At 43.5% G+C, this 21,520-nt stretch overlaps 1 protein-coding gene across 1 annotated transcript in view; it reads left to right on the top strand.

The window, feature by feature from the left end:
* sec24a (SEC24 homolog A, COPII coat complex component) overlaps window positions 1-21,520 on the top strand; it is a 76,911-nt gene that overhangs the window by 11,906 nt on the left and 43,485 nt on the right. The window contains exons 3-9 of the mRNA XM_083649503.1: window positions 3,516-3,680; window positions 7,457-7,519; window positions 8,352-8,521; window positions 12,889-13,070; window positions 13,464-13,566; window positions 16,526-16,652; window positions 20,920-21,029. Of these exons, the coding sequence (XP_083505629.1) occupies window positions 3,516-3,680; window positions 7,457-7,519; window positions 8,352-8,521; window positions 12,889-13,070; window positions 13,464-13,566; window positions 16,526-16,652; window positions 20,920-21,029 (920 nt within the window). The remainder of the gene's footprint in view (window positions 1-3,515; window positions 3,681-7,456; window positions 7,520-8,351; window positions 8,522-12,888; window positions 13,071-13,463; window positions 13,567-16,525; window positions 16,653-20,919; window positions 21,030-21,520) is intronic.

The following is a 21,520-nucleotide window of genomic DNA, read 5'->3' as shown; positions in this document are numbered from 1 at the left end:
GTTTTGTACACTGTATTTTTAGCGGACTGTGCAAACAGGCTTTGTAGAATTTCAAAAAGTATTTGCATATGCACCAAATACAGAGGTGAAAGAGTATGTTACCGTACATTGTACATCAGTACAAGGATCGGAATCAAGGAGCTTCTATGCCATAGAGAGGATCCATTTAAATATATAATTTATTTCATTTTTTTTAAATTCTAATTGTGATATCCTTTATGATGTTTTGCAAATAGGTTAAGGAGATGGGTTTTTATTAAGATCTCAGAGCCATAATAATCAAAGAAAAGTACTGGATACCTACTGGTCCAAAACACCAAAATTCAACCGCTGCAAACCTGCCTGATTGGAAGGTTTTAGTAATTGTTTCATGAGAGAGAAGATAATCAAATCTACATGTAAGTCCAGTTGTGATGTGTTGCCTATTATAGGCCTAGTTAGTCTGAAACTGCCTGTAAAAAGCAACAACTTTACAACTCAAACAAACAATGCCATCATCAAACATCTTTGATCACATCTCACTACTATAATCAGGCGGCGGCGTGGCACACAATTGCTCAACTGTGCATGCGCATAGTTGAGTGGGCGAGGTTGCGCAGCGGGCGAGCTGCATCTGCGACCTCGAGGGCAAACCAATGAGGCACGATATGCTAGAAAGGAGCACGCAAAGTGCACAATATTTTGGTAAGGACTGGGGGATGGGAAGCTGGCACTGCTCTCTAGTCAGTTCACCAGGTCAAGCTCAGCCCAGAGCCTGGCCTGTAATGTTTTGGTTTTAGCGTCGGGGTGGATATGTCTCAGCTTGCTGATATCCGCTAGCTACATACAACAAAGACCTCACAGAAAACTGTAGATCAACTATATGAATAATCAACAACAAACCTGAATTGGAGTAGTTAGTCTACATGGTTTCGAAGATTCTTGTAGTTCCATCGTAAAAGGGTTGTTATAAACGTCAACACCATATTAAATAGGGGTGGGAGAAAAAATCGATTCACCTAAGTATCGCGATTTTTAATGTCACGATTTTTTGAATCGATCTTTTATTCCAGAATCGATAATCGCATTTTTTCTGTTTATGTATGAAATGCTCCCACTTTCATCAATCACATATAGAGCGCTTCCCTCTGCTCCGTGGCTCATACAGCCAATCATGTACCTTGTTAGTACAAGTGACACGGAAATAGCCAATCATTTAACAGACAAACTCCGAGTGCACCCGCCCCATGACCCGCCCCCACTCACACACAGCAAATCATATCCCTTGATCCAGAGCTGAGAGCCCCGACATCTCCTGGCTGCAGCACTGTCGAGTTGCAGGAAAATAGACAGTTTGTGTTGTACTCTGAAAGGGTTTCCCCCCCCTTGAATCAAATTGTACATTATCAGCTTTATTTTAGCAAGAAAAAGTAGCGCGAGACCCATTCCTGGCTAATGATTGAGTCTCGCATTTTGGTCCTCCGCTGACGCCACTCGTTTGATCTCACCCAGCGTTACAAATAATTCGATGTGGTTGACTTTCAATTCGTGTTAACGTAACGTGTCAACATGTATCCTATCTATTAATAAGCGCCCGGGAAATTAACGTTAATGTTAAGACACCAATTTCACAAATACGGATGTCTGCAACGTTACTTTACGGAATGGCATCCGCAGCTCAATTCGCTTCTGTCAGCAGAGACAAAGTTGAACTGTTGGAAAGGATTTACTTGTACTTTGGGACAGGAAGAATAATTAATTGTGTCATCTATTGAGCACAAAGCTTATGACTTTTATGTCTTCTGCTTGGGCGGAGAGTCTTGATGCGTATATAAAACTGATATGGAGAAATGTAGCCTACCGCATTTTCAGCCAGGCAAGGCTTTTTCTCGTCCAACCACCGGCGCGCGGTCCCCAGCGCGGTCGCCCTCCAGCCCTACAGCCTATGGCATATTTGTAGCAGCAAAACCCAGGCTTTTCCACACCTCTGATTCACCTAACGTTAACACTACAACCCTGAAATACACGTTACCAAACCTTCTTTTAGAAGGCTGGCAACGTTAGGCTGTTAGGCTGTCATCAAAGTAAAACGTCACCATGTCTGTAAATTACTGCTTGCAGTTGCACTCATGTCTGTGTGTGTGTGACAAATTAGACCTACCTGTGTGCCTTGAAAATAAGGTGGTTCAAAATAAAGTGGCTAAATGCAACCTTTTTCTTCTCATGTTTTTTGTTTATTAATTAAAATTATCAATAATTATCGATATAGACTGATATGAAAGATGTTATATCAATATGCTTTTTAACTATATCGCCCAGCCCTACTCATGCTATAATATACAGTCTCTAGAAGTGTATGATTCAACTTTTCCCATGTTCTAATCTAGTGTAAAAAAACAAACTGAAAAAAGAAAAGAAAAAAGAAACAAAAATCGCAATAAATCGTAATATCGAATCGCAATAATCGTAGAATCGCAATACTTAAGAATCGCAATATATATCGAATCGGCACCCAAGTATCGTGATAGTATCGAATCGGGAGATAAGTGAATCGGCACAGCCCTAATATTAAACATGATTTCCAGTGCTAGACACTCCTGATCTTACCTTTGAGTCCAGCCTTGCCTCTGATGTTGGTGTGGCCATAGTGGTGGATGTGTGTCTGCTGTGGGTCAGTTGCACCACCAGCTGTATTCACCGCCACTCAGAGCTTATAGTGTTACAGACACTTATGGCCCATTTCCACCGCTGGTATCAGCGCGGCCCAGCTTGTCTCGCTTTTTTGTCTCATTCCACCGATCGAAAAGTTCCGTGTATGGATTTAATTTTAACGTTATAGGTTATAGCCTACTTTGGCTATGGGCGGAGGACAGATATGCAGTTGCTATGACGACCAGGTGTGGGCGGAGGCGAGTAAACTTGCTATGGAAACAGAGTCTATATCAAGTAGAGATGAGTAAGACCAGGTCGAGTAGAGCTGTACTGTGCTGTTATATGTGGTGGAAATGAGCCATTAGCGATGTCTCCTAGTCCTAACTCACTGCTACATGACATGCAGCAGCCATGTGAGTGGTCTTGTTTTACATGATGCACGCAGCAGTAATGTTGATAGGTTGTGAATGATCCAGCCTAATTGATGCAACTAAAAATGAAATTTCACCTGGGATGAGAGTAGGGCTGTGCAATAAAATCGATACGGCAATATATCGCGATACTTTTTTCCGCAATACTGTATCAATATTTCAGAAGAATATCGTGATATATCGCCATATCGATTTTTTGCACAACCATCTGTTCAGTGACACAATAAGAATACTTTTATTTATATATACCGGTATATATATGTATTGTATCGCAATGTTTCATGATACAATCGTATCGTGACCCATGTATCGTGATACGTATCGTATCGTGAGGTCCTTGCCAATACCCCGCCCTAGATGAGAGGAGGTTGTTGGTGAAAGTTATATTACGTGTGTGTTACCGCTAGAATGATTGTTGTAAGATTGTTCTTTGTTGTTGGTGTTATTTACCAGGCACTGCTCCCCCACCAATGAATCCCATGGCTCCCCACACGTACCAACCAGGCAGGGCTCCCTACGGACCCCCACCCACAGGCCCCCCGCCAACCATGAAACCCACCCCGCCACCCACTGGACCCTCCATAACCAATGCCACCCCTCCACCCCCCAAGGCAGATGGTAAGTTTCTCAAATCTGGCTCTTGGCATCTTTCTCTTTACCTGGTTTCTCAGGTGCAATGCCTGTAAAGTATACTTTCAACGCCACATACACATTTTTTGTATAGGCTACTTGTGTTGTCCATTAAACATGATTTACATTTCACACCAATAAAGCCAGCCTTTAAGCAAATCATTTTGAAAGAGTTGACCGCGAGATGTTAGCACAAAGATATAAACAAAGACAATAAACTGGAATGACTACACAATAGGGGTGTCACGGTACACAAAAGTCACGGTACGGTACGTACCTCGGTTTTGGGGTCACGGTTCGGTACGAATACGGTACCGTACGAAAACGGGGGGAAAAAAGCAACAAATCCCAAATTCTGTTTTTTCCCCTTTTAATTTGTCTGAATTCTGCTTTTTACGCTAATTTTACCATCAGAAATAGTGTCTAATAAGTGGGAACGAATAAATGTCCACTATTTAACAAGATCTAGGCAATCCACACAAAAAGGTTTTACTCTAGAGCAGTGATTTTCAAAGTGTGGGGTGCGCCTCCCTCTCAGATGTCTGTATTCCAGCTGTTTGATTTGATTTGATTTGATTTGATTTGATAATCTTTATTTTGAACTTGCAGATAAAACAAAAAATAAAAACATATCAATGAAAGCCATGATATAAAAATTACCGTAAGCAACAAAAAATAAAATAAAAATAACAATTAAAAAGAAAATGCAATCATTGATCAACCTCAACATGTTCAAAAAGGAGTAGGAAGAAGTAAAGACTTATATACTCCTACCCCCTTCTTATAACATCAATATCCATATTAATAATTACAAATATAAATGTATATCATAATTTCTATGATTTCTTAAATCATTTGACAGGGCAAAGGCATTTCCCCCCACTTTAAATCTTTATTGTACACAAGTTTGTAAACAGAGCGCATGTGTGGAGTAGCCTAATACTCCCACCAACCCCTCCCCCTGTTGTATTTGTTTTATGTAGCCTATTGATGTGTTTGATTTAAGCACTAATTTGGAATCCTATCTAAAAGCGGCCACTAGGCGGCAGTATTTATTTAGTCAATGTCAAAATACCTACATGTTCAGTAGAAGAAGAATAAAACGGCAGAAGAAGAACTTCTTACTGTTGAAACTGTTGAAATACCCCCACTGTCTGACAGACAACGGGGTGGGTTTCACTTTCCCAGTAAGTACGGGAAAGAACCCTGTCAGCTCCTTAACGTTATTGGATGCGAGTTTTGTTTAACATAATATGATTACGTTCGGTCATCTAATGGATTATTGGAACATGACAAGGAGTAATCCCCTCTTCCTCACCGCATCTTGCTTCATCCCACGCGATGTAAGTTGCTTGTTTACAAGTTAACAGCTTTGAGTTATGTAACGTTTAGCCGCAACGCGCATCTATAAAGGACTTTGTCGCGGCTACGTAACGTTACATTGGCAAGCTTACCTCGTTGGCTTGATGTTGACAGAATTTGCAAAACAGCTTATCGCCACAAAACGTTCCATTCTGTGAACGCGGATTTCTATGGCCCTTGTGGTGTTTTGGTGTGTGTTCTTCTGTGGTGTTTAATTCAATTCAAATCAATGGCGTTCAAACAGCGTTTAGGTGCTTCTGGATTTGACGTATTCATCGTGTCGTTTCACGTACCGTGAAACGACGTACCGTGATGCCCGTACCGTGAACTCACGGGACGAATACATGTACCGCGACACCCCTACTACACAACCAATCACAGGATATTTTAGACCAGTTGCACAGTGTCTGAAGAGTTTAACCAGTTCAGACAGCAAGCCTGTGTCCTACTGTTCATACAACCCTGCAACAAGTATTCCACAAGTATGATGGTGTGTTTGAACTGCAAACGTATTATAGATCTGTGCTTGTCACTTTAAGGCAGGGACAGTATGTCCATATGTTTGGGGTAGGGACCGTATGTCCATGTTTGGAGTAGGGACAGTATGTCCATATGTTTGGGGCAGGGACAGTATGTCCATGTTTGGGGCAGGGACAGTATGTCCATGTTTGGGGCAGGGACAGTATGTCCATGTTTGGGGCAGGGACAGTATGTCCATGTTTGGGGTAGGGACAGTATGTCCATGTTTGTGGTAGGGACAGTATGTCCATGTTTGGGGTAGGGACAGTATGTCCATGTTTGGGGCAGGGACAGTATGTCCATCTACAAACCAAGGCTTTTTGTTCTGATCGCCTGCTTGTTTCCCTCCCTCCTTCCTCTCCATGCCAGCTCAGTGTGGCAGCACTCTGTCCCCCACTGAGGCTGATTGCCAGGAGGGGGATATTGAATGTCCAGGTGTGACCGAGTCTGTCAATAGCTATTAGCTGTTATGTCAGTGGCAGTGCCGTGGCGCTCATCCTGTCCTTTCCGTGCTGCTGTTCATTGTGTCCAGGGATGCACTGATTTCTCAAACCAGTGTTTCCCCTAGAATTTTTTTCAGGCCTGGAGGCACTGAGGGGGGACCCTCGATGGCGACCGAATTTTGGCCGTTTGAAGCCAAATTTGGATAATATTAACATTAGGATTAGACTGTGATGTCATTATTCATATTAGTCATTTATGTTATTAGTAATTTTTTCTTCAAGCCTGGCAGGCCCCGCCAAGCCTGTACAATTGTAGGGGAAACACTACTCAAACTGATTCCAAATACAAAGCTCTAAGTATTGGCTGATACCAAGCTGAGGTCCATGACTTTTGACAATGTAGAATGTTACAAAATTCACTGGACAAAAATGTTAGAGAGAGAATCTTTTTTTTCCTGACATACAGTAGTTGTATGTGTGTAAACGGCAGGAAATCAAACGGCTTGGCTTTGATTTCTGAAATGTTACTTGTTTGTTATTAGGGCTGGGCAATATAATCGATACGGCAATATATCGCGATATTTTATTTCCCGATACTGTATCGATACTTGGACGCCAAGTATTGCGATATTAATTTTTTTTTTTTCTTTTTTTTTTTTCTTTTTTTTGCAGGCCATGCCATGCCAGGCCTCTGCATCTGGTGATTCCCACCCCTAATCGATACTGTATCGATATTTCCCATATCGATGCGTTCAGTAACACTCAACACTCAGTAGTTTTGACTAAATTTGTCCACTAACTTATAAAGTGATGTACATATTATTACACTACCTGGGTGGTACACAGTGTGTTGTATCTTTAGCTCTATTATTTAATTTTGAGTAAATTCTGTAGAATATCGCAATATATCGCAATATGTATCGCATCACAATATATATCGTGATACAATCGTATCGTGACCCAAGTATCGTGATACGTATCGTATCGTGAGATCCTTGCCAATACCCAGCCCTATTTTTTATCAGAGATTCATTTACAATATCTATTTTTGCCTAATATCAGTGCATCCCTACTTAGGTCTATTTCTTGTTTGTAGTTTGATCACCTATCTTTCTCCCATTCATTCTCACCACATCTCCCATATGACCGATATATATACTTATACTGTAGCTGCCAAAGAACTAGATGTTTCACGTGTCTAGATAATCTAGTTATTTGATACAACCTACACCATTTTTCAACATGACCTTTTTCTCCACGTTTTTCCCAGCGCTGTCTGTAGTGTATTAGTAGTACCCCTTTTTTATCAATTTCAATCACATTTCTTTTAGCTTAATTCCTTCCATCTCCACTGTCTGTGGTTAGCATACTGTGATGGAAGTAGCGGAACGGGTTGTGCCACTGAAACTATTCATATCACGTCTGTTTATACTGACACAGGACCTGTGGCTGGCAATGGCCCTCACACCCCAAACAGCTACAATCATGTTGACAACAAAATGGGTAAGGCCGGCTTCTGTCACTTAACTGCTTTGACACTGACCGCATGTAAAGTCTAGAGACTCTCACATTAGCATTTGGTTTAATGGCACAAGGGACAGTTAAAGCAGATACTGTGTATTGGTGAATCGTCATTGTCTCTGGTTCTGCTTATTGATTCAATTTCAACTGTCAATACCAATTCTTATGCTAATTACTGGAGGAAATTAATAAACACCTTTATTATTTCCCTTCTTTTGAAATGTGCACAGTAAATTCCTTCTTTAGTGCTTCACAAATAAAAAATTTTCTATATATATTTTATTAAACAAAAATTATAGAACAATATACAAGACAAACAGGCTCAGACACAGGAAAAGAAAGCAAAGGGGAAAAAACAAACAAACAAACATACATGTGCTACCAGCCGCATAAGGTGCTTATGTGTTTGTAAGAGATCATGTGTATGGGTCCGGGATGGGATCCCATGTAAGGGGTCCATGAGATACCAGCCGGGCGAGCCATCCGTCACCCCTAGCCTCAGTCACTTGTCATTCTTGACCTCATCAAAGTAGGCCAAATACAGGTCCAAGATAGTTGAGAACCTTTTAACTGAGTTGGTTCTCAGGGACCTGAGTGCTTCACAAATATACATAACTAATTGATGAGTGGAGCATCCCAAAGCCATGGCATGCTGTTATCATTACAATTCTTAGATTTCCGTATGGGTTCAGAATTTCTTTTTGATAACTAACCCTACTAATAAATAATCAATGAACTACTGAACAGATTTGATTTATTTTTCTTCCTACTGATATGACTCTTAAGTTAGTTTCTGTTCCTGTCTCCGTTCCAGCTGGCCCGCCCCAGCCTGGTCCCCCTGGCCGGCACTTGGGCCACTACCCGTCCCTCCCCCCCGGGTACCAGAACACCTCGGCCGCGCCCAGCGCCGGCAGCCCCCCCATGCACCCTGCGATGCAGACCGCCACGCAGCCTTACACCCAAGCACCTCAGCCGTACCAGCAGGTGAGCTGGCTCACACAGCAGCACTCTGACACTGTACTGTTGGAGCATTTTGCATTTAACAGTAGGGATGGGTATCGTTAAGGAATTAACGATACTAGTACTCTTATCGATACTGCTTATCGATCCGGTACTTTAACGGTACTCTTATCGGTACTTTTTGTTATTTTTAAGAGAAAAACCCCCCGAAACAAATGGGACTGGTTGTTGTCGGTTCTTTTTATTTTTAAGAGGAGAAAGGGGGGGAAAAGAGACAAATTAACCTGGTCACGGTTAGGTGACACTCATTTATCCTTTCCTCAGTCATTCTCCCACTAGCTGCCATGGTGAAGGGGTTTCTGCTTGGACCAGCAGTAGAGGGAGGAGGGGTGGGGGTCGGAGTGGGACTGGGCTGGTTCATTGTAGCTGCAGCCTCAGCTTTAACAAAAAAAGTTGCAAAATCTTAATGGGTGCGTTTTTATTATTCATTTAAATATCCTAAAATATCCTTCTACCACACTGTGTTAATTCCAACATTCAACTAGGGAAAGCATAATAAAAATAAAGCAAGACAGTATCTGTCTGCTGCACTTCCCCCCAAATCACTAAATATTATATCCCCTGCTCTGAAAGTACAATGTCTGAACGACAACTGAGATGATGACCGTCACCTGACGATTTATATCAGACTGGATTTATGATGATTAACACACTCAAACAGTTGGGAAATGTTTTACTACTCTTGTCTTAATCATGACCATGTTCACATAGTTACCTGATGAGGTAGTTCAAGTTCAAGTTCAAGTTCAAGTTTATTAGTGTCCCAAAGGGCAAATTGAGTTGCAGCATATAGACATACAAATAAGAACATTGACAAGAAACAACACAAGTAGCATGTTAAATGTTACATGCCTATAGTTAAAATAAATAAAAGGCTAAATAAACATCAAGGACCTTGTTTGTGGCACACAATGACCGATAATGTGCAAGGTAGCATTAAAGTGCACAGCAATCGGTAAAGTGCACAGCGATCGGTAAAGTGCACAGCGATCGGTAAAGTGCACAGCGATCGGTAAAGTGCACAGCGATCCGTAAAGTGCACAGCGATCAGTAAAGTGCACAGCGATCCGTAAAGTGCACAGCGATCAGTAAAGTAAAGTGCAGACACGCAGCGACCGGTAAAGTGAGGTAGTAGAATAAAGTGCACGAATGGCCAGTAAAGTGCACAAAGTAAGGAAAGATAAATCAATAGTTAAAAACAATAAAATAATAGAAACCATAAAATCAATAGAAACAATAAAACAATACAAACAGCGGCGGAGGCTGAAAGTAAAAAATGATAATAGAGGTAGACTGGGTAACAGCAGCCGTGGCATCATTGACAGGAGATGATGGAGGGCGAGCTAGCTTGTCAAAAACTGTGCATTTCTCCGTTTGAATGTGATGCACTTTGGCTGTGTTTAGACAAATTGCTCGTGTTTCCACCTTTACTAGCGAAGGTTTTATTGCACTTGTGACAACGTGAATTGTCACCATCGACTCGAGTGAAGTACAACCACACTTTAGATCGCTTCGTTCTTTCAGCCATTCTTAACGTGTGCTCAGCTCAGTTGCATGTCTATTGTCCATCAGCCTGCCTGCCTTCCCTGTTCCCTGCATGTGTGGTGTGTGTGCTGTAAGGCATGCCCAGCAGCCCCTCCCCTCTCTCTGTCCTCACTCCAGTACTCCTCTCGTCTCGACTGCACTGGCAGCAGCAGCTGTGTCTCTCTCTGACGGAGAGCGCAACGCGGAAAAGATTATCCCTTTTCTCGTTCGGAAATCGCAAAAAACACATCATAAGCCTGTCTTACGGAGTTGGTGAGATAAAATGTGCAAGATAATGTAACGTTTATTTAGCAATTATATAGCCTATAGGAAATCTATTTTCTTAATTTCTCCACTCCAGTACCGATAAGAGAACCGTTAACGTGAACGCTTATTGATCCTCCGGTATCCCGAAATACGGCCCCAGGGCCTGTTTGGTACCGGGTCTCGGTACCCATCCCTATTTAACAGTGTGCCGGGTCTCTTTGTTTGGGGAGCGATATGCTCTGCTACTTGTGTATGCATTTGCCTTTTCTTTTAGCACACATGCAAAACCCTTTAGTCTATGCAGACCTCTAGAGAAACCTAACGTTGCTGTTTTTTATAAGGAGCTGGTGTGCATTATTCACTGAGGCAAAGCAGACCACGAATAGAATCGTGTGTGTCCACCAGGGTGTGTTTTTTCACGCCTCCCATGTCATTCATTGTGTATTGGAGACAGCTGCGCAATGCATTGTGGGGCAGGCGGGGAGGTGCACCACCCGCCTGCAGGGCCCGAAATTAACACCCACCATGTGCCATTGGTGATGAGATTTTACGTTTGGTGAGTGAGACTCAGAGGTCTGTCCGCCACGTGGCACTGGCGAGTGACAAAATAGTGATGTAAAATAATTAAAAAGTGAAGCAAAGATAATGAATACACTAGATAACTCCGTTCCAATATCATATTTCAAAATAAAAGTTTTTAATGGCATCTGTGTGCTTTAGACTTGTGTAGAATAGTTTTCAATTTGGAAAAAATATGGCCGGAAATCACAATGTTGTTGCTGTTGTTGCATTGTTGCTAGTGGAAGCGGCTAACGAGCATGGCTGTGCTTTATTCACAAGTGATAGGACAAGCTACAAAACATCGTCCACAATCATCAAAAGTGTGCGAGTATTTTATACCAAGACCCAACAATTTGCTGCTCTGTAATGTTAAACTCTGCAAATTGGAAATGACACAACGTAACGTTATGTACACCCGGAGCGCGTCCTGTGGGCAGCAGACAGCACCAAGTCAGTCCTGTTTTAACGCACTTTTTGATCACGCATATTAGGATTATCAACACGTGGAACATGTTTGTTAGTATAACGTTGGACACTTGTCGCGGTCTCAATCGGAGCCTCTCCTCTCAAGACCCCGTGTGGCTGCACTACTAGCCTAGTCAGAGCAGTCCAGCATGTTGCCCCTTTCAGTAGCTACGCATAGTCCGCATAGTAATTTCTTCATCTGTGGTCCGGCAGATGATGAAAAGGAGATCTAAGATATTTAGTATTAGCAGATATCTACAGTATATTGCAGTGTTTCCCCTAGGATGGAGTTGTAGCAGTGGTGCGGGACCCCCCTGCTGGGGTGACCAAAGGTCGGCGGCAAAATTTTTTTTGGCGGTTTGAAGCCAGATTTAGAGAATATATTAACATTAGGATTACACTGTTATGATGTTATTATTCAGTCTTACCATCAATGAATCCACCCTGTCTATGACCAGCACTCGGGCCGGGGCGTTCTTCAGTGGCAGGAGCCACAGGTCCTGCTCTTTCTGCTGTATCTGGTTCTATTATGTCTGCTTCACTTTTCTCCTCTCTGCCTCTGTCCTGCTGCTGCTTCACTACTGGGGCCTCCACTCACATGTCCCTGCCTCACTGTCTGTCCTGTCTATTAGGAGATACAGTCAATTCAATTGTATTTGGCAACATGTAAAACCACCTAAAAAAAAACCAAACAAAAAAGATTTTTTTTAATCCATTTGCTCCCCTTTCAAAACAGCTGCTAGACAGCAGAGAGACCCTCCCCTGCTAACCTGCTCCTTTTCACCACCATCGCCATCACTCCCCTTTCTTTTAATGAGCCATCTGAGAATTCAAACGTGATTTGACAAACAGTTTAATTATGTGACGCATACTGGGTGATCGTTTACATGACGTTATCTAGCTTGCATCACAACCAAACATTTTAAGGCCGTCCCGAATACCATTTTGAGCGTCGACGCTTTGGGGAGATAAAATCGATCATAATCAAAGCTTCGTCTACGGTCTCCGCGGGGCAATATTAATAATAATAATGGTAATATTGCGCATTCCCGGCTGTGGCGATGATGCTGTGTGGTGCCTTGAATATCACTTGACACACAGCCATAGGAACAAACAAACATGTAGGCTACTTACCGTCCGCGGCTCATAGTAAACTTTCTTCTAGGCTTACAAACTCGTGACAAAAACCTCCTCATCTGTCCTGATTTGAGAGAGAAAGAGACGGGAGGTTAGGAGGGTGGGAAAAAGAAAAAGCATTGATTGCCTCTCCAAAAAAAATAAAACACCTGTGGCTAGCAGCGGCGCCTGTTTTTTTGGTGCTGCGCCACCCTAAGATATATGGTAGGGGAAACACTATCGGTCAAATCCTACCGTCAGTACATAGCAATAGCACTGCCAGGCTCTCGCATGCTAAATGTTGCTCTCACAAGTTAGTAAGACACCTTGGTAAATGGCTCCACCAAGTAGGACCTGTGCCTGTACTCCTTGGCTGACTCTCCCTCCCCCTCTCCCAGCCCACTGGTGGCCCGGCCCAGCTCAGCCCCTCCCTGGCTGCTCTGAGCCTCATGTCCAGCACCCCCGAGGCCCTGCGCGTGGTCAACCTACTGCAGGAGAGGAACCTGCTGCCAGAGGGGCCCATCCCTGCCCCCACACCCTGTCTGCCCCAGGATCTCCAGAAGATCAACTGCAACCCAGAGTGAGTCACCTTTTATATGATATACCGTACTCATCCCTAATCAGCACACTGAGAAAGGCTCTGAAATTGTTAACTGTGTTGAGACTTCCTTATTCCTTCCTAATTTATTTAGAGGCAGAATGCCTCTAAATACATTTCAAATCAGCTTAAACATAATCTTTGTCCTTGCAATTTGCCTCCCCATTTGAGGCTGGATAAATTTATGTTTTTGAATGACTAAAGATCAAAGTAAAACATTTACATTTGCAAAAGATCACCAATGGAATTTCTAGCCAACACTCCAACGTGGATCCCTGATGTATTTGATCCAGTCGGCCAAATGTCGTACAATGCTGACACGTGTAGAATAGCAAGAACAGCCGGACTAAAGTGCTTGTGTGTTTGTGTCTCCAGGGTTTTCCGCTGCACCCTGACCAGCATCCCTCAGACCCAGTCTCTGCTGAACAAAGCCAAGCTGCCGCTGGGCCTGCTGCTCCACCCCTTCAAAGACCTCTCGGTACCACAGCAAGCACTCCCCACACTCAAACCAACCCTAAGCACACTCTCCACACTCAAACCAACCCTAAGCACACTCCCCACACTCAAACCAACCCTAAGCACACACTCCACACTCAAACCAACCCTAAGCACTCCCCACACTCAAACCAACCCTAAGCACTCCCCACACTCAAACCAACCCTAAGCACACACTCCCCACACTCAAACCAACCCTAAGCACACTCCCCACACTCAAACCAACCCTAAGCACACTCCCCACACTCAAACCAACCCTAAGCACACACTCCACACTCAAACCAACCCTAAGCACACACTCCACACTCAAACCAACCCTAAGCACACACTCCCCACACTCAAACCAACCCTAAGCACACTCCCCACACTCAAACCAACCCTAAGCACACTCCCCACACTCAAACCAACCCTAAGCACTCCCCACACTCAAACCAACCCTAAGCACACTCCCCACACTCAAACCAACCCTAAGCACACTCCCCACACTCAAACCAACCCTAAGCACTCCCCACACTCAAACCAACCCTAAGCACACTCCCCACACTCAAACCAACCCTAAGCACTCCCCACACTCAAACCAACCCTAAGCACTCCCCACACTCAAACCAACCCTAAGCACACCCCACACTCAAACCAACCCTAAGCACTCCCCACACTCAAACCAACCCTAAGCACACTCCCCACACTCAAACCAACCCTAAGCACACTCCCCACACTCAAACCAACCCTAAGCACTCCCCACACTCAAACCAACCCTAAGCACACACTCCACACTCAAACCAACCCTAAGCACAGCATAGCCGTAACTTGCGACAGGAAGGAGTACTTACACTAGCTGATAAAAGTCAATAAAGCTAGGTGTGAATAGCCTTTACTGTATAGCCATTTCTAAACATGCAGTGAATTCCTGAACATTCCCAGGTGCTACCCGTTTAGAAACAATTATCGGAACATTGCCACCCCAGACCCTAGCAGAAGGTCCGCATCGCTGGCAGAGCGGCTGTAGTTTAGCAGCTCCCAGCTCATGTTCCGGAACATGCCGTGAGCGGGCGGGCGGGTGGTTAAATGTCACTTTTACAAACCATTAATGTCCTTGTGCTATTTAATAATTTCATGAAAGGACGTAGTTACGTGGCTGAATTATTTGGAAGAGAGCCTAATTGGTGAGTAAACAAGTAAAAGTTGAATTGTTTCCTCCATCTGCCAGTTTGAAAGTTAAAATGCAACGAGATGATAGTACTGCTTATTGTGCTTAACGTTCCTGCATATTAATTAATCGTTCGCGCGCTTGCGCATATCAATGAATTAGTAAACGAGCAAACTCATGAACACCAGATGTGTTTCCTCAAGTGCTGCAAACGGCTTGAATGGTTTCTTTTCCTCCTCGGTCGACCTGTCTGTCTTGTATGTGAAAATGCAAGAGGGTGATAGTGTTGCATTATATATTTGAGACATAACTTGTGGGGAGAAATACATTGAAAACTAGTCAGATATGACTTAAATGCCACTTGTAAAATCATCCACCGTTTAACGTTAGTGCGACCACTATTTTAACGGCTTTTGGGCGCACTGCCACCCCACATTATCGCTTGAATGCGTCAGAATGCATCGGTAACTTCGCAGTGAGACATGTGCGTTATGGAGTAGTGCATTGTATGGAGAGCTGTGCGTGCATTTTGGGCATTGGGTGCCAATTGTGTTATGTGCTCTCTCTCGCTCGTCTAGCTCTGTCTGCAGCAGCACCGCACCACAGCTCGTCTAGCTCTGTCTGCAGCAGCACCGCACCACAGCTCGTCTAGCTCTGTCTGCAGCAGCACCGCACCACAGCTCGTCTAGCTCTGTCTGCAGCAGCACCGCACCACAGCTCGTCTAGCTCTGTCTGCAGCAGCACCGCACCACAGCTCGTCTAGCTCTGTCTGTAGCAGCACCGCACCACAGCTCGTCTAGCTCTGTCTGCAGCAGCACCGCACCACAGCTCGTCTAGCTCTGTCTGCAGCAGCACCGCACCACAGCTCGTCTAGCTCTGTCTGCAGCAGCACCGCACCACAGCTCGTCTAGCTCTGTCTGTAGCAGCACCGCACCACAGCTCGTCTAGCTCTGTCTGCAGCAGCACCGCACCACAGCTCGTCTAGCTCTGTCTGTAGCAGCACCGCACCACAGCTCGTCTAGCTCTGTCTGCAGCAGCACCGCACCACAGCTCGTCTAGCTCTGTCTGCAGCAGCACCGCACCACAGCTGTCCCCATGTATAGAAACAAAGATGCCTCATGTCTAGAAGTAGCCTGGCTCCAGAGCTTTGAAGCCTTTTCCCATGTTCTAATCTAGTGTAAAAAAGCAAACAAACTGAAAAAAGAAAAAAAGAAACAAAAATCGCAATAAATCGTAATATCGAATCGCAATAATCGTAGAATCGCAATACATAAGAATCGCAATATAAATCGAATCGGCACCCAAGAATCGTGATAGTATCGAATCGGGAGATAAGTGAATCGCCACAGCCCTAGAAATACCCTAAATACCCTGCCCTGATTTACAGGGCATGCTCCAGACTTCATGTTTACAAATGGCTTATGAATGTGAAGCAGGGGCTGCCAGAAAACTGCTGTGATTCAGGTCTTCCCCTGAATGAGTAATGGTTAGAAAAAAAAGCGGGGCGGGGCTCCTGTATGAAAGGCTAGAAATGATGGCTTCATATTGAGGGTCGTTTAGACAATGCTTCTCAGTATAGGTTTTGACTGTATGTCTCGGGTTTAAATTTCGCTGTCAGAATGATTTAATTCTTGTGCTGTCTATGATCCAGAAGGAACTTGAGATGAGTAGAGCTAAATTAAACCGTTTATTTGAATGGTATTTGCGATTACTTTGCAGCCAAGAAAATGAATTTTCCTTGAGGCGTTTATACTGAAATGTCATAGAGCCATTGCACTGTTTTTTTCCTGTGCAGCAACTTCCTGTGGTGACGTCCAGCACCATCGTGAGGTGTCGATCCTGCAGAACCTACATCAACCCCTTTGTTACCTTCCTGGACCAGAGGAGGTGGAAATGCAACCTGTGCTACCGCGTCAATGATGGTGAGGAGGGGTGTGAGATCGAAAGGGAGGGCAATCATCTGAAAGGGCTATCATCATTGGAAAACACTGGAGGCCCTCAGTTCCCAATTGGCGTGGCAACAAAATGCATTTCCATAAGTAATAAGTGGGAAAAAATAACAAACCCCATCATAGACAAAACCCCTTTTATTTTGACTGTGCTGCTTTGATCTGAATTTGGAGTTTGTAAAACAGTTGTGCCAAGTAAGGGAGCGTTCACATAAAGCAAGTTTGGAGGCTGATGTTGACATCTGACAGCCAGCAGTTCCTCATGCTTTGTAAGCCTACCATAACACAAAGAAGGGAGGGCAAACAGCAGTCTGAACTGATGCAGTCTGAACTGATGCTTATATTCAGCTGTTTCTTCATCGTAACTGATCTTAAGATCTCCATGATGCTGAGCTAAATTTACACTTGAACTGTGGAGGCAACATTACTCTGTCCTCTTCAATTGTGTTAAAAGTAGTTCTTATAATGTGGGCACCATTGTGAATGATGGTGTAGTGTCTGTTACAGCTAAAGAAGTTTACCAGGCTATCTTACAGCTAGCCAATAACAAAGCATGTGGATTAGATCATATTTGGCTGCAGCTCTTCTTGCCATGTGTTTTAATGGCTTTATGACCCATGGTTTTCTGCCGGCATCTATGTTGTTAGTCACTCTGGTGCCTGTTATCAAGGATAAGACTGGTAAAGTTGAGAGCCTAGATAACTACAGGCCTATCGCCCTAGCCAGTGTGATTTCCAAAGTATTTGAAATGGTTTTATTAGATCGTTTAACAGGGCTCGACATTAACGGCTGCCCGGTTGCCCCGGGCAACCAAAAAAAACATGGGGCAACCATTTCTTGGTCTTTGGTTGCCCCAGGGGCAACCACGATTTAACATGCAACAAAATATGTACAGCAGCAAACAGCAAAATATACACCAAATAAATGTTTTAATACTTCTTGTCAGTGACATATATGTGACATTTTATTGCTGTTACAATCGGAACGATGTTACTAATTACCAGTCGGAACCTACGTGATGCATGCTGCACGTGCGGTATGTTTAACGAGTACTGACTTGGACAGGTGGGGCTGCTCGCACACAATCACAGCGGCTGCAAGACGCAAGAAGAACCGCGTCCGCCTGCAGCCCCGCACAGAAACAAAGGACGAGGAAATTGTCATTGAGGTGAAATACCCGTGCGTCTTTGAACGGGACGGAAAACGAATGCTATACTGCAAAGCATGTAGCCTACACGGCGAGTGTCCGCATGGAAAAGTGAGTCAAATCAGCAGACGCGCCCGTCCACTAGGCTCCTGTGCAGACGGCTTTCGCCTGGCCGTGCACACCCCGAATTGTGTAACTACGTGGACGCGGCTGAGCGGACAAAGTGGAGTTTTCAAGACTCCCGCTCACTTCCGCGAGCAGAAACCCACACAGTGTATAAAAGCTCCACACGTTTCCTCGTCAAGATTCAGTGTCTCTCATTTCTGTGCGACAGCCCAAACTTCAAGCATAATTCCAGCATAACGCTATACTGCAAAGCATGTAGCCTACAACAAGCCTACTACAACATACACCTCGACCAGGACATCCTTCAAAAACGTTTTACCACCGCGTATATGTGCTGAGGAATGATTTGCATCCCTGGCCTGTCAGCCTGTCATACGGGGTGAGAGAGAGAGGGATTGCAGGGCCGCTTCTGGGCCTTTTGGGGCCCTATGCAACATCAGAGTGGGGGCCCCAAACCACTGTCATCATAGTATCCCTGAATGAACATGAGGAGGGTAGGCTACTTAATTATCAATAACGCTTTTAATTAATAAATTAAGCACAATATGAACAATAACTGTTAAAAAATATATGAAAATGAAAGTTCACAAATATTAGTTAAATCCTTTCAGTGCAAATGCATTATAAAAAACAAAAAATAAGTTTTGTTTAGAAAACGAAATGACACAAATTTATTATTATTATTATTATCATTATTACTACTACTACACCCGGTGCGCACACTGAATAGGCCTATCTATATACTATAGACTATACTTACTTTTCTGTCACATCGTCATTATTAAGCCGGCTTATGACTGCATAGTATCTTAATTACTCAAAATATAAGGCGACTAAAATTGGGCAACCATATTTTTATTCGGGCAACCAAAAGCTCTTGCCAGGTTGCCCCTCCGGCAACCACTTTTAAAAGTTAACGTCGAGCCCTGTTTAAATTTGTTTATTTCTAGCTCTGATAATCAATTTGGCTTTGAGGCCAAGCGTAGCACTGATTTGTGTATCTATGCATTGAAGGAGGTTGTCGAAGCCTATAAAAGGCAGAACTCCTCTGTTTTATTTGGTTTTATTGATGCATCTAAGGCTTTTGATCGAGTCAATCATCATAAGCTGTTTTCAAAATTGTGTCAAAGAGGTGTGCCTTGCAGCATAACATGCATCCTGGCATACTGGTTTCCCAACAGAGTATGCAGGTAAAATGGGGCAACAGGGTCTCTACCCCTTTTGGTGTTGGTAATGGGGTACGGTAGGGTGGGCTACTCTCCCCTGCTCTCTTCAATCTATACATGGATGATCTCTCTGTCCAGCTAAGAGGCTGCAGAACGGGATGTATGATAGGTAACGCCTTGGTTAACCATCTTATGTATGCGGATGACCTGGCGATCTTCTCCCCCAGCAGCGTTGGGTTTCAACAACTGCTGAATATCTGTTCTGTATACGGGGTTCAATTTGATGTTAAATACAATGCTAAGAAGAGTGTTGTTATGATCTGTAGAACGAAAGAGGACAGGGATCTTCTTTTCCTGTTTTTCATTTGTCTGAGCATACTCTATGTGTCAGTGATAAAACCAAACCTATACCATATGTATAGACAGCGACGTGTGTTATACATTCAGGCAAACATGTTGGTCAGGAAATTCCACTCCTGTTCTGATGATGTTAAGATCACACTCTTTAGGGCTTACTGTACCCCTATCTATACTGCCCCCTTGTGGGTAAAGTTTAAGAAGGCGAGCATCCATAAACTTCAGGTTGCCTATAATGACTGCATGCACATCTTGCTGAAAAAGCCCAGGTGGAGCAGTGCTAGTGACCTGTTCTGTAAGGCGGAGGTGGCCACTTTCCAGGCGCTCCTGAGAAATCTGAGGTACAGGTTCATCTGTCGATTGAACGTGTCTCAGAATGTCATTAAGTTGCTCACTGATCCTGGGCTAAGCACTGTGAGATACCAGTCACATTATGTGGACATTCTGGTATGATTCTCTTTTATAAGGTTTTTGTTCTTTTATTGTGCTCTTACGTGCTTTGTGTCCTTTGTAATTGTGTATGTGACATCTATGGACTAAGTGTGTCAATAAAGGTTTGATTGATTGATTGATTACAGGACCTTAAGTTTCCACTCTGGTTCATACCAAAGAAAAGAAATGGGTCGTGATCGTGAACATCTGTTTCTTGTAACCTGACCCTCAGGTTCAGAAGAGACAGGCAATCTATAACAGGAGATAGTTTTGTTTTAATTATTCCACACAGGCTAGAAGCTGCAATACGTTTGTCTATATATGCCTTTCATATACAATATATAAGCCATATATTATATAAGCCACACAATACCTTTATCCATTGTCGTCTGTGCATATATCTTTAGTATTGGCGGCTTCTGTGGGAATCAAGCACCCTAATCCTGGAAGTGTTTGTGTTAACAAAAGTCTATTAACCGATAGCCCCGAGAGATGAAACATCTCATTTACAAGGGGGTCCAGCACAAAAACATGCAATACAATATAATACAATACAATACATACACACATAAGGTATGTCTAAGATGTGGGAAGATATAAGGGAGGAGAAACCACTATTTTTGCAAAAAGGAAACATTTTATTCAAGGTAACAGTCACAAACATAGAGATGTGTACATTTGACCATGGGGCAGTCATCATCTTCTGTTTAAAGTCCTGTAAATACACAATATACATAACAGTCCACATACTTTAGGCAGCGTGCTTCATGTTGATGCGTTCTTCCTCTGTCAGCAAGGATTGTATCCATTTGAAATGCATCGCCTTAAGTTTGCATGTATTATGTAGCCATGTTTAAACTTCCACAGCCTCTGTACACATTTTTACTTTGCGGCTGTTAGTTTGAATAAATTATTTTCTCTTTTGAATCCCAAAGCCTATTTTCCTATCTTGCTTTTGTGCTTCTGTGATCTGACTGTTCTATTAACCTGATGTGTGTGCGTGTCGCTGCAGTTCCTGAGGAGTTCATGTACAACCCAGTCAGCAGATCATACGGAGAGCCACACAAAAGACCCGAGGTCCAGAACGCCACTATCGAGTTCATCGCTCCCTCAGAGTACATGGTAGGACTCAGCATACTGCTACACTGGTGTTATAATGTCCATGAGTTCATTTCCAAACATGCATCAAAATAATTACCTGAAGCTCATCATCATTCAGAGTATCTCTAAAACATGGGTGTCAAACTCTCATTTTATTCCGGGCCACATCAGCATTATGGTTACCTTCAAAGCGCCGGGTGTACATTTAACACGACATAAATGTATCTGGCCCCGCCACCTGCAAGTCATTAAGGCTCGTTAAGGCTCTCAATGCATTCTCCGCAGATGTGCGCATACTTAAAAAATAAAAATAAACAATAACAGCCGCCCTCGGAGCAGATTCCACATCTCCTGCAGAACTTCCACAGCCCCGTTGTGACGTAAAACGCGTCAGAACAGAGCGCTTTGCCAGAGGAGGAAATGGGAGATATCCGTGAGGAAAACACAGAGAGAGGTAAACACTGCCCGTGTGCTTATATTACTGAGATTATTAATGATACAAAGTGGGTTGA

Source organism: Poromitra crassiceps, assembly GCF_964638095.1.
Source record: "Poromitra crassiceps genome assembly, chromosome: 1".
Classification (NCBI taxonomy): domain Eukaryota; kingdom Metazoa; phylum Chordata; class Actinopteri; order Beryciformes; family Melamphaidae; genus Poromitra; species Poromitra crassiceps.
The sequence above is the reverse complement of the archived record's forward strand: the minus strand, read 5'-3'. Positions and strand labels throughout refer to the sequence as shown.